At 47.4% G+C, this 12,966-nt stretch overlaps 1 protein-coding gene across 1 annotated transcript in view; it reads left to right on the forward strand.

The window, feature by feature from the left end:
- Window positions 1–9,648, forward strand: part of PTGIS (prostaglandin I2 synthase) — a 67,855-nt gene extending 58,207 nt beyond the window's left edge. Inside the window, exons 8-10 of the mRNA XM_008014482.3 lie at window positions 485–666; window positions 2,612–2,763; window positions 5,720–9,648. Coding sequence (XP_008012673.2) covers window positions 485–666; window positions 2,612–2,763; window positions 5,720–5,864 — 479 coding nt within the window. The 3' untranslated portion in view covers window positions 5,865–9,648. The remainder of the gene's footprint in view (window positions 1–484; window positions 667–2,611; window positions 2,764–5,719) is intronic.
- The last annotated feature ends 3,318 nt before the right edge of the window (window positions 9,649–12,966 follow it).

Here is a 12,966-nt window from a genome sequence, read left to right on the forward strand (position 1 = left end):
GGGTCATGTGTCCATCCTGAACCAATCACAGGGCTCAGAGGGATGCTGTGATTGGCCAGTCACAGCCTCATCCCAGGAGTTGAGCATAGAATCAGCAGTCTAACCCCTGAGAGTGAGAGAGGGGTGGACCCTAGAGGAAAACCAGGGGCCCGTTTCCAGAAGAGAAATATATGCCAGGAAGGCAGGAACAGAGATTGATGACCCTACTCTCTTCCCAGCCTTCTGGTATCTCCCTAGCTCCCACCTTCCCTCACAACTTACCTTGGGATCAGACCTGGATACCCTCATGTTCAAGGGTCTCTGAGGGACCACAGAGACCACCTGTCATCATGTGTCCTTTTTCACCTTGCTGTGTGACTGTGTGGACGAGGCGGGCACCCTCTCTGAGCCTCTTCATCTTCCTCTGTAAAATAAGAGTTGGGGGTGGCATATGAGCAGGTGAAAGGATAGCCTGCTGACCCTTCCTTGCACCTGCCCCATGCAGACAGCGTGCTGAGTGAGAGCCTCAGGCTTACAGCTGCCCCCTTCATCACGCGCGAGGTTGTGGTGGACCTGGCCATGCCCATGGCAGATGGACGAGAATTCAACCTGCGACGTGGTGACCGCCTTCTCCTCTTCCCCTTCCTGAGCCCCCAGAGAGACCCAGAAATCTACACAGACCCAGAGGTAAATGGCAGGGGCATCTGGTCATATGGGGTCTGTGGGAGGAAAATCAGTGACTTTGGGATGAGCCAGATCTGAGTGGCAGCCTGGCTCTGCTCTTTGTTTGCTATGTGACATGGCCTAGATTGCTTCATCTCTCTGTGTTTGCTTCCTCACCTGTGAAATGGACCTCGTCATAGTACCTGCCTCATAAGATTGATAGGAAGATTAAATGGGATCATGCAGAAGCAGATATTGATGGCCCCACTCTCTCCCCAGCCTTCTGATATCTCTCTGACTCCTACCTTTTTTCACAGCTTCTCTTGGAGGCAGACCCAGATCCCCTCATGTTCAAGGGTCTCTGAGGAACCCTAGGACATGAGGGGATGTTCATTCACACTGAGTGCTTTGTGATAGCTGAGCCATTTTCCTTATTTCAGAATGTTATAGTGTCAGTTTCTCAACACTTTTCCCTCTCCCCAGACTTTGAGAAGAAGTAAACTTTCATGATTGCTAACAGATTGGGTGCTTACTGTGTGTCAGACCCTAAACTACATGCTCACCCATCCATCCATTCATTCATCTATCTACCCATCTACTCATGCATCTGTCTATCCATTTATTCATCCATCCAGCCACGCACTCACCTATCTACCTATCCATTCATCTATTCATCCACCCATCCATTCATCCATCCACCCACCCAATTTACCCTTTCATTCACCCATCTACCCATTCATTTATCCATCCAGCCACCCATCCACTCATCTATCCATCCAGCCACCCATCTACCCATGCATCCATCTATCCATTCATCCATCCACAAACTCACCCATCCATCCATTAATCTATCTGTCCATCCATCCATCCATCCATCCATCCACCCACCCACCCACACACTCGCCCATCTACCCATCCATTAATCCATCCACCCATCCGCCAACCCATCCATCCACCCACCCACCAAGCTACTCTTTCATCCACCCACCTACCCATGAATCCATCCATCTATCCACCCATCTATCCATCCATCTGTCCATTCATCCATCTACTCATTCATCCATTCATCCGCCCACCCATTCATCCATTTATCCACCCATCCATTCGTCCATCCACCCACTCACTCATATGTCCATCCACCCATTCTTCTACTTATCCACCCATCCACCCATCTACTCATCCATCCATCCATTTGTCCATTCATCCATGTATTCATCCATCCACCCATCCACCCATCAATCTACCCATTCATTCACCTATCTACCCATCTGTCCATCCACACCATCTACCCATCCATCCATCCATCCCTCCATTCATTCATCTTTCCATCCATGTTTCCATCTCTTAATCTATCCACTGGTTCATTCACCTATCCTTCCACCCATCTTTCAGTCAGCAGCTACTGCATGCCAAGCTCTGTGCTCAGGTACAACCTTGCCTTACCACTATGGAGTGTAACCAAAGGAAACTGGCATTTTCTTTTAAAAATATTTTAATTTCTTTTATTTTACATTACAAAAGTAATATATATCATAGAGTATAAAGAAATACAGAGAAATATATACTTTAATGTAAAAATATATATATATTTCCCTTCTTCTCCAGTTCTACAGAGTTCTCTAACCATGGTTTGGAGTGTGCCTTGTGAATTGTTTTCATGGCTTTACAGGCATACACACAACACATTCCCACACCCTGAAAAGACTGGTGTGTGTATAGGATCATACAATATATACTATTCTGAAACTTGCTTTTTTCACTCAACAACCAATTATAGAAATTCTTTCCATGTCAGTACACACAAACCTTTTGCCATAATTTTTTAACCAATCCCCTATCAATTGACCTGTATATGGTTTCCAGTTTTTCCCTCCTATAAACATGACTGTCAGGAACATCCTCATACATTTTTCTTGGTGTGTGCTTGTTCTGGGAATGGGGTCAGAAGAGGACCTTCTTCCTATTTCAGGTATTTAAATACAACCGATTCCTGAACCCTGACGGATCAGAGAAGAAAGACTTTTACAAGGATGGGAAACGGCTGAAGAATTACAACATGCCCTGGGGAGCGGGGCACAATCACTGCCTGGGGAAGAGTTATGCAGTCAACAGCATCAAACAGTGAGTGGGGCCCAGGGCGGGTCCAGGGTGGCTCCTGATCCCCTGGTTGATACGCGCCCTTCTCTCCTGGGACGGAAGGCTCAGCCAGGAGAATGGTTTGGCAGACGCTCCACACGGACAGCCCATGAGCCACCTCTTATTTGTGGTTTCACAACTGTGTGCTTTAAAAAATCAGAAGAGCTCATGTAAAAAAGCCAGATTTCGGATTTCTTTTGGAAATAATCAGATCTGGCAGCAGGTTCTTCCCTCCAAGACTGGTGTCCGGATTCCAAATACTGGACATTCCTTTCAGCTGACCGTAGCTGTCCATCTGCAGCTGCTGCTGCGTGTTCAGAACTTCGTGTTAGGAACTGGCCGAACTTCACTGTTCCCAGTTGGTTATTTTAATGCCTGTGGGGCCGAAAGTCTCATAAATTATCTCCTTTGAACCCCAGGAGCTTTGGCCACCAAGATCACAAACAGATTGGACCGGGGTTATGACATTTGCCCTGTCCTCCGTCCAGCCCCTGTGCAATCATAAGCTGGGTTACCTTCTGCGCCTCTCTTTCCTCAACTGTAAAATGAGGGTTCTGATTATAACTACACCCCAGGAGTGTCAGAATAAATGAACTGGATCTTTCTAAGTTCTTAACCCACTGCCTGGTTCATTGCAGGCATTTGAAAAATGTTAATTATTATCATAATTATTAATATTGTTATTAACATGCGTGCATTATGCTAAGTGAATGTGGCATGTTACATTGACCTTTGGCCTCAGTTTCCTCAAGAAAATGGAGTTGATTATGAGCATAATACAGCTCATATGCATTCCTAAAAATCACCTTGCTGTATAAAATCATGCAACAAAAACTGCAGGAATTCATGCCTGTAATCCCAGCACTTTGGGAGGCTGAGGTGGGTGGATCATTTGAGGCCAGGAGTTTGAGACCAGCCTGGCCAACATGGTGAAACCCTGTCTCTACTAAAAATACAAAAATCGGCTGGGCGTGGTGGAGCATGCCTGTAATCTCAGCTACTCAGGAGGCTGAGGCAGGAAAATCTCTTGAACCTGGGAGGCAGAGGTTGCAGTGAGCCAAGATCGCACCATTGCACTCCAGCCTGGGCGACAAAGTGAGATTCTGTCTCAAAAAAAAAAAAAAAAGAAAAGAAAAGAAAAGAAAAACCTGCAGGGATTAGGGGAAAAGGGGGACTGGGGCCCAACACTCAAAAACCTCATCAGTGACACATTAAAAATAAAAAAAGAGAGAAGAACCCAGTAAAAAATGGTATAAAGTTTTACACATGTTCATGGCTAAGAACTATGTAAGTGCTACAATAACTGTGGCTGTGGATCGATGCTTAGTTGTGTGCACGTGTATATGTTTTATGGATTTCTGCACAGCCAGGTTCAGCTGGGTGCAGTTTTTTGTATTCATGCTTCTCACAAGTGAAATTGCATGTGAGCAAATGTGAAACTTGCATTATATTCAAATGGTGCCCTAATATATCAATCCTATTGGAACAAATTCACCTGTTCAAAACAAGTGTTAGAGCAGAACCGATTGGTGTTCCTACCTCATCAGCTTTTTGGACAGATATGAAGAGATAGCGGGTACTAAATGCTTAGCTGGTGCCTAGCGCACAGTGTTCCAATAAATTAGCTAATTTGTTGTTATTTTTATCTCACTGAATTGTCATGACAACCCTGCTGGTCCATCTAAAACTGAATCTAGACAGGTCAGATCATTTGCCGTGTTCCCAGGAAGTGGAGGTGCCGGGGTTCAAATCCAGGGGTGGGCACAAAACTGCCATCCCATAGAAACTCACCCTCTAGTATCCTACAGCCTCAGAGCTGGAAGAGACTCAACTTGCCTTTCCCCTCTTTGACCAGATGGGAGAACCGAGACCCAGAGTGGGAAAGAACTTGGCGAGGGCCACATTCCCATAAGCGGCCCAGCCCAGATCTTCTGTCCAGTGTTAACCCCCCTCTCTCCTCATCTGCCCTCTTCTTCACTCCTTCAGTGAGACAGAAGAATCCCCGCCATGTGCTCAGTCCTGCATCGGGCACCTGGGTTGGGGTAGGGAATAGTGGTGGGAAAAGAGTTATGAGATATTCTCCTGACCCTTACGAACATGGGCATTGTAAGATGAGGCAGGGATGCAGCAACCGTTGACATCCATAGGGCTGGCTCCATATTTATGGGGGCACTGATTACATCATAGGCATGGCAGCTTCGAATGTTTAGTACGACAGTTTTCTCAGAAGATGGCGGTAGAGAGCACTTGTTCTTGCAAAGTTGGTCTATTTAGGACAATTTTCTCGGAGATAGCAGTAAAATGTCTTGAGAGAGCGATGCCTGTTTCTAATCTCACAGAGACATCTAAGGGTTAGCAGCAGCCCTGGCCAAGATAGACAGTGAGGGTTCCAGGAGTTTGGAGAAAGGCGGGGAAGGGCGTGGACTGGAGGATCCAGAGGAGTTGCTGTATTAATCAGCATAGGCTCAGCTCTGCACCTGCCGAGTCTCAGTGGCTTTTACCAACAGAGGTGTAGTTCTGCTCACGCGGTATCAGCTGTGGGTTTGGGGGAGTTCCCCACTCTGTGCAGAGACTTGGGCCAGGCTCTTTCCCTCTTTCGGCTCTTCCACCTCAACGTGAAGCCTGCATGGCTGCCAGGCAGGAGGGACAGCTGGAGAGCCACACGCTGGCTCGTGAATGCTTTGACACAGGAGTGGCACAGGCCACTTCTGCACACAGCCCATTCATCAGAACTCATCCATGGGTCTGCCTAAGCTCACAGGGGGCTGGCAAATGTGGTGAGCAGCAAATGCGTTTGTTCACCTTCCTCACGCCTCTCTTCTTCTCCTTTTTCCCAAAGTTGGTGTCAGACTTAGGAGGCAGCCATGGCTCCCCTGCCTTATTGCCAATAATCCCCTGCTCTACTCCTCCCCTTCACACCTTCCATGCCATTTCTCTGCAGATTTGTGTTCCTCGTGCTGGTGCACTTGGACCTGGAGCTGATCAGTGCAGATGTGGAGATCCCTGAGTTTGACCTCAGCAGGTATGGCTTCGGTCTGATGCAGCCGGAACATGACGTGCCCATCCGCTACCGCATCCGCCCGTGACAGGGAGCAGATGGATCCACGTGCTCGCCTCTGCTCAGCCTGCCCCAGCCTCCCAGCTTTCTGTGTGCACAGTTGGCTTGGGTGCAGGTGCTAGCATTACCACTTCCCTGCTTTTCTCCCAGAAGACTGGGTCCAGAGGCGGGAAAAGTTGAGAGGGTGAACAAAGAAAAGACATTGAAAGCTCTATGGATTATGTGCTGCAAAGTTTTCTTTCCAAAATCAGGCTTTGTCTGCTCCCAACTCACCTCGTTCCTCTCACCTCGTGATATCCACAAAGGCTATTCAGACAAGGCAGGAGTAGGAATCCTCACTGCTCTGTCCCCAACTCCTGGAGGGGTCACCTTCCCAGTTCTTATCAGCTAGCATGGCCCAGGCCTTATCCAGTCAAAGCAGATGCTGGCCACAGAAAGGCCATTCAGGACCAGCAGTCTGTCCATTGATGTCATTCAGCAGTCAGTCCCCCAATCATCCTTAAACCAGCTAAAGCCAAAGGAATCCCTTAGAAGATCTGCTTCCCTGGGCGTCCCATTTGCCAGATTGCCCCACGGCTCACACTACCTGAGAAAATGCAGGAGAGCTTCCCCCAAGGCTGATGCATTCCTGGCACAGAACAGGGACACCCTCCAAACCCTGGGCTCTGAGGAGTGGAGTTCTCTGTTCTAGAGTGACAGGCACCAGATGGGATGGGCTTTCTCAGTGTCAGTACTCAGGTAGGGAGCTAAGGAAGACACAGCCCAGACAAGATGGCTGGAAGGAGCCAGCCAGGACTCCTTAGACACGTCAAGCTAAAAAAGAAGGTGCCGATTTCATGCATTCTAGTGTAGAAGCCCCAATTGTGGTCACGATCCAGTCTGCAGACGTGTTTTATTTGGACTGCACTTAAAGAAAATACCTTAGTTGTTATCATCTTTGGGAGAGTTCATTCAAAACGTCCAGCTTCTCTTGAAAACTTGGTTTATCTGACCACACTGGGCTCACATTCCCAAGGGTAACTCTTGGCCAGACCTGAATGGCAGCTGCCTCCCTTACGTGGGACACGTGCTCTCAGCTTCACCAGGGTTCTGACCGGGTCTGCTTTAGCGTTCACAGCGCCTCCTGGCACTGAAGGCATCTGAGTGTGAGACCCTGTTCTAACTCTTAGAAGTGACATTGTAAGAGGTGGTGGGGACCAGCTAATTGGTCCAACCCAGCCTGAGTGCACCACCCTTTGAACAAATGTATCGGTGATGAAAATTTGCCTTTGCCCCAGCTTTAGAACAAAAAGCCTGGACCAGGCATGGTGGCTCATGCCTATAATCCCAGCACTTTGGGAGGCCGAAGTGGGCGGATCACTTGAGGTTGGGAGTTCAAGACCAGCCTGGCCAACACAGTGAAACCCTGTCTCTACTAAACATACAGAAATTAGCCGGGTGTGGTAGTAGGCGCCTGTAATTCCAGCTACTCAGGAGGCTGACGCACCAGAATTGCTTGAACCCAGGAGATGGAGGTTGCAGTGAGCTGAGACTGCACCACGACACTCCAGCCTGGGCAACTGAGCAAGACTCTGTCTCAGTAAATTAATTAATTAATTAATTAAAATAAAAAACAGCTTAAAGAGAAAAATGGCCTGCAAACATTTTTTATGATCCTAGTTTTATTAATATAAGGTCCTGTCTGTTGAGGCCCTTTAAATGCCTGCGATAGGCCCCATAGACAGTATTTCTACTCCTCACAGCATCTCTGTGAAGAGAAGGAGGGTTGTGCCCGCTTCATAGATGAGAAAACCGAGAGGTGAGGTGACTTGCCTGGGGCCACATAGTTCATAAGCTGTAGAACTCAGCAGGCAGATTCAGTGTCCCAGGAGCAAATGCTGGGTGGGCAACTCCTGTTCCTTGGCCTCAAGGGGGCTGGTGATGGTGCAATTCTTTCTGGCTTCAGAGAGCTGGCAGAGCCAGAGGCACCTAAACATGGGCACATATCGTAAGACACATAATGAGCTTTAGCTGGAGGGGGAGAAAAGAACCCTAGACCTCTGAATGTCCCAGAGGCTTGTCTCTTCTCAGAGGAGCACTGGGGTTTGGGGGCTTCCCTGGGCCTCAACCTCCAGGCACCCCCAGGATTCCCAGAGAGACACTGTGATTGGCAGGAGGCGGGATATCCCCAGGGAAACCCATCTTCACGCCTGGGTGACCCCCACTGCCGCCTCCTTCTTAACTCTGCGGGAAATCAGAGCTGGCAGCCTCCAGTGGGAGGACAGAGCCGGTTTCCCTGGCAACCCTCAGTTACCTCATCATGGCTGGGAAGGGAAGGAAGCAAGCTGGCAGAAATAGCTATGGAAGGTCTTGCGCAGGCTGCAACCCTGGTGTGCTGGGGGAAAACCCTTATGACTCCCCCCTTCCAAATCAGGCTGGGTTGTCACTGAGACTAGATTCTCACCTGCCTTCAAAGAAGGGCCAATCCCCTTTAAAGGTCACACCTCCTTGGAGCCACAGTCATTAGTGAATTACACTCAAGGAAAAGACGTGCTCCCACCAGGCAGCTCCAGCTGTTACCTGAGATACTGAAGTGCAGCTCAGGAGACGATGATTTAAACCTACCCTTGTTTTAATCGTTCTTTTTCTTTTTTTTTTTTTTCTAAAAAAAAAAGAAGCTATAAAGAAAAGAGGGAGAGATGAGTGGGTTACCTGCTACGTGCTAGTTAGGAAGGTACCTGGATGCCATTGCATTTCTTCATCCCTTGCTTAAGAATCAAAATTGCTGGACATATGTTAGGAATACTCTTTCTTTTTTTCTTTCTTTCTTTCTTTTTTAACCTCAGTGGCAAGAATGAAATACTCTTTTTTCTTTTTTTTTGAGACAGAGTCTCGCTCTGCCGCCCAGCCTGGAGTGCAGTGGAGTGATCTCGGCTCACTGCAAGCCCCGCCTCCTGGGCTCATGCCATTCTCCTGCCTCAGACTCCCCAGTAGCTGGGACTACAGGTGCCCGCCACCATGCCTAGCTAATTTTTGTATTTTTAGTAGAGATGGGGTTTCACCGTATTAGCCAGGATGGTCTCGATCTCCTGACCTTGTAATCCGCCCGCCTGGGTCTCCCAAAGTGCTGGGATTACAGGCGTGAGCCACCGTGCCCGGCTAAGAATAAAATACTCTTAAGCTGACCTAATGAAGTGTTTCCTTGCCACTGTGATTATTATTACTATTATTTGCTATATTTTAATATTGTTGTTTACCGAATATTCTCCTTTAAACAGACTCGCTTTTTAAACTTCGTTTTTAAAAGGAACTTTTTTTTTCCCAATTGCTGCCAATAGTGGATAACAAGTATCACTCGCTGCCAAAAATATAAAGTGACCATAAAAAAGAAAAATAAATTCGCTGGGGAGGGGTGCTTCATGCTGGTGTGGCCAAGGCTGACAGCTATCTCTTCTCTGTTACAAAACGAGATAAGCAAGTGTTAGCATTGCCTTAAGGTCACACTGGCATCTCCCTGAACTTCTCCAGGGACAGAAGGAGGAGTAAGCTGCTCATCACATGGGCCACCAGGGCCATCTCCTCCCACCAGTGGCCCCCACTCACAGGGAGCTGGCAATGTCCTACCTGCCTGTTCCCCAGATGGAGAAACAGGCTCTGAGAGTTCACAGGTCTTACCCAAAGTCGTTGATTTTGATGATTAAAAAGAATAAATACAGTGTTTCCTGAGTAGCAGTGATTGTTATGCCTTGCTATTTTAATAAAGATTCTATTTTCGTATAACATTGTCAAGTGGAAACATGCTGAAATCTATTAAACCATCCTTGTTTGTGGAACTGCCTCTGAGTGTGATTCTGATGGAGGGCATTGGCTGTGCCTGGAATGGTGAGGTCAGCTCCTGGGACAGGAGAGCACAGAGTATCTACTCTGTCCCTTGCTCTGGGCCCAGGCCTCTCACAGATAGAATTGAGTCACACCTTTACCCACCCTCCAAAGCATAGATGAGTATCCCCGTTTTTATAGAGGAAAAGACTGAAGGTCAGAGAGGTGAAATGGTTTGCCCAAGAACACGTGGATAAGAAGTAGCAGACCTGGGATTCAAATGCAGGCCCCTCTGTTGCCTGAGACAGTGTTCAGGATCTTTCTTTCAGTGATCCTCCTCCTGGCAGCAGAGGGATTGGGTACCCATTAGAGCAGGGGTCCACAACCCCTGGGCCACGGATCAGTGCAGGTCCTTGGCCTGTTAGGAATTGGGGTCCACAACAGGAGGTGAATGGCGAGCAAGTGAGCAAAGCTTCATGTATATTTACAGCCGCTCCCCATCGCTCACATTACTGCCTGAGCTCCACCTCCTGTCAGATCAGTGGTGCCATTCGATTCTCATAGGAGGGCGAACCCTACTGTGAACTGCACAGGCGAGGAATCTAGGTTGCGCCCTCCTTATGAGAATCTAATGCCTGATCATCTATCACTGTCTCCCATCACCCCCAGATGGGACCACCTAGTCGCAGGAGAAAAAGCGCAGGCTCCTACTGATTCCACATTATGGTGAGTTGTATAATTAGCTCACTATTTCAAACAATGTAATAATAATATAAATAAAGTGCACAATAAACGTAATGCACTTGAACCATCCTGAAACCATACTCCCACCCCCACCCCTGGGTCCGTGGAAAAATTGTCTTCTATGAAATCAGTCCCCGGTGCCAAAAAGGTTGGGGACCGCTGCATTAGAGGCCTTTGGGGCAGACCCTGGTAACAAGCAGACAACACAAAAGCTCTCTTTAAAATTCACTGGATGTTCTCCATCCTCCAGAATGCATGCATTCATTTTAATATAAAAAGAAGGGGTGACATGGATTAAATAAGCCTTGGGATAAATAAAAAGGGAAATTTGTTTTTTTCTCTCAAATCTTTGTATAGAAATAATATCCCAGGGCAGATGTGCCTCATGTCAGTTTCCTCATCTGTGAGGAGGTCATGGAGGCGCATCAGGTGGGATGGGATTTGGCAGTGAGTGACAGACTTCTCAAAGTAACATAGCAACATGTTGTACATTAACATGCTTTCATTCAAGACCGCAGGCTTTTTTTTTTTTTTGAGATGGAGTCTTGCTCTGTCTCCCAGGCTGGAGTGCAGTGGCGTGATCGCAGCTCACTGCATGCAACCTCTGCCTCCCAGGTTCAAGCAATTCTGCTACCTCAGCCTCCTGAGTAGCTGGGATTATGGGCATGTGCCATCACACCCAGCTAATTTTTGTATTTTTAGTAGACACGGGGTTTCACCATGTTGGCCAGGTTGGTCTCAAATTCCTGACTTCAGGTAATCTGCCCACCTCAGCCTCCCAAAGTGCTGGGATTACAGGCATGAGCCACTATGCCCAGCTACATTTTTTTTTTTTCTCTCAAGCAGACACAGGAGGCTAGAGGTGGTGTGGCATCTCCATAATCATGAGGTCCCTCCTTTCTGGACCCTCTAGCATCTGTAACCAGTGGTTTCCACCTCAGGGGCTGATATGGCTGCTTGAGCTCCAGCCATTTTGTCCACATTCCACCCAGCAGGAAGGAGGGTGAAGCAAAGAAGAGAAAAATCTCCTGCATTCATCCCATTGGTCAGAACTCAATCACATGACCACATCTTGCTGGACAGACAGGAGGCTGGGAAATGTAGTCTTTCTCTTCAGGACATCAGTATGTGCCCTCAGCGGGATACCATACCCCATTTTGAGATGTGCTGCATTATGCTCTCTTGTTTACCAGTCATGGTCTGAGTCATGGCAGGGCCAGAGGGACAGGGCTTGGCTTCCCTGAGCCACTAACCCAGCCTTTGTTATAGCCTGAGTCCTAGTGATCTGCAGCTCCAAGACTTTGGCCTTTCGTGCCCTTGTACCATTAAAGTCAACAGAGAGACCCAGCGTTTTATTTTGCCAGGTAAGGACATTAAGAAATACATTTACTCCTACTGTCAGCTTACGAAAGGATATTTTAATACCCCTAAAGCAGAAAGGTAGGTTTCATATTGGAATTAACACAACCACTCACTCAAAAGTCTATATTGAATAGTGCAAAAGGTGGAAACAACCCAGATGTCCACCAACTGATAAATGGATACGCAAAATGTGATGTATCCCCCATTCCAGTGGAATAATATTTGTCAATAAAAAGGAATTCAGTACTGACATATGCTACAACACAAATGAGCCTTGAAAACATTATGCTAAGTGAAAGAAGCCAGTCATGAAAGACCACTTATTATGGGACTGAATGTATACGAAATGTCCAGAATAGGCAAATCTATAGAGACATGAAGCGGGCTAGTGGTTTCTAGGGATGGGGAAATAGGGAGAAATAGGGAGTAACCACTAATGAAACCTCCTAAAATGGATCACCGTGATGGTTGTGAAACTCTGTGAATGTACTAATAAATGGGCTTTTTTTTTTTTTTTTGAGACAGGGGTCACACTCTGCCACCCAGGCTGGAGTGCAGTGGTGTGATTTCAGCTCACTGCAATCTCTGCCTCCCAGGCTCCAGCTATCCTCCCATCTCAGCCTCCTGAGTAGCTGGGACTACAGGCGGGACTACAGGCCTGAGCTACCACACCTGCCTGGCTAATTTTTGTTTTTGCTTTTGTATATTTTTGTAGACAGGGTGTTTTGCCATGTTGCCCAGGCTGATCTCAAACTCCTGGGCTCAAGTGATCCTCCCTCCTTGGCCTCACAAAGTGCTGGGATTATAGGTGTGAGCCACCATCCCTGGCCATGGGGACAAATTTTATGATATATGAATTACACCTCAAGAAAGCTGTTATACACTTGTTAAGTAAATATTTTGAGCACCTCTTGTTGTACCAGGCACTGTTCTAGACAACAAGACCTGGCAGTAAGTAACACAGACCAAAAAAATGATACATCTCTGTCTTCATGGTGCTGACATTCTCATGGGAGAAACCATAAGAAATGAGGCAAATAAGTAAAATATAAAGCAGTTCAAATGGAGACAAGTGCTTTGGAGAAGAATAAAGGAATCAGGAGATGGGAAGTGAGATTTTAAAGAGAGTGGGCAGGAATGGCCTCCCTGGGGGAGCTTTGAACGGAAACTCAATGGAAATGAGAGGAGCAAACCACTGGGGCATCTGAGGAAAGAATGTTCTGGAG

Source organism: Chlorocebus sabaeus, chromosome 2 (genome assembly GCF_047675955.1).
Source record: "Chlorocebus sabaeus isolate Y175 chromosome 2, mChlSab1.0.hap1, whole genome shotgun sequence".
Classification (NCBI taxonomy): Eukaryota; Metazoa; Chordata; class Mammalia; order Primates; family Cercopithecidae; genus Chlorocebus; species Chlorocebus sabaeus.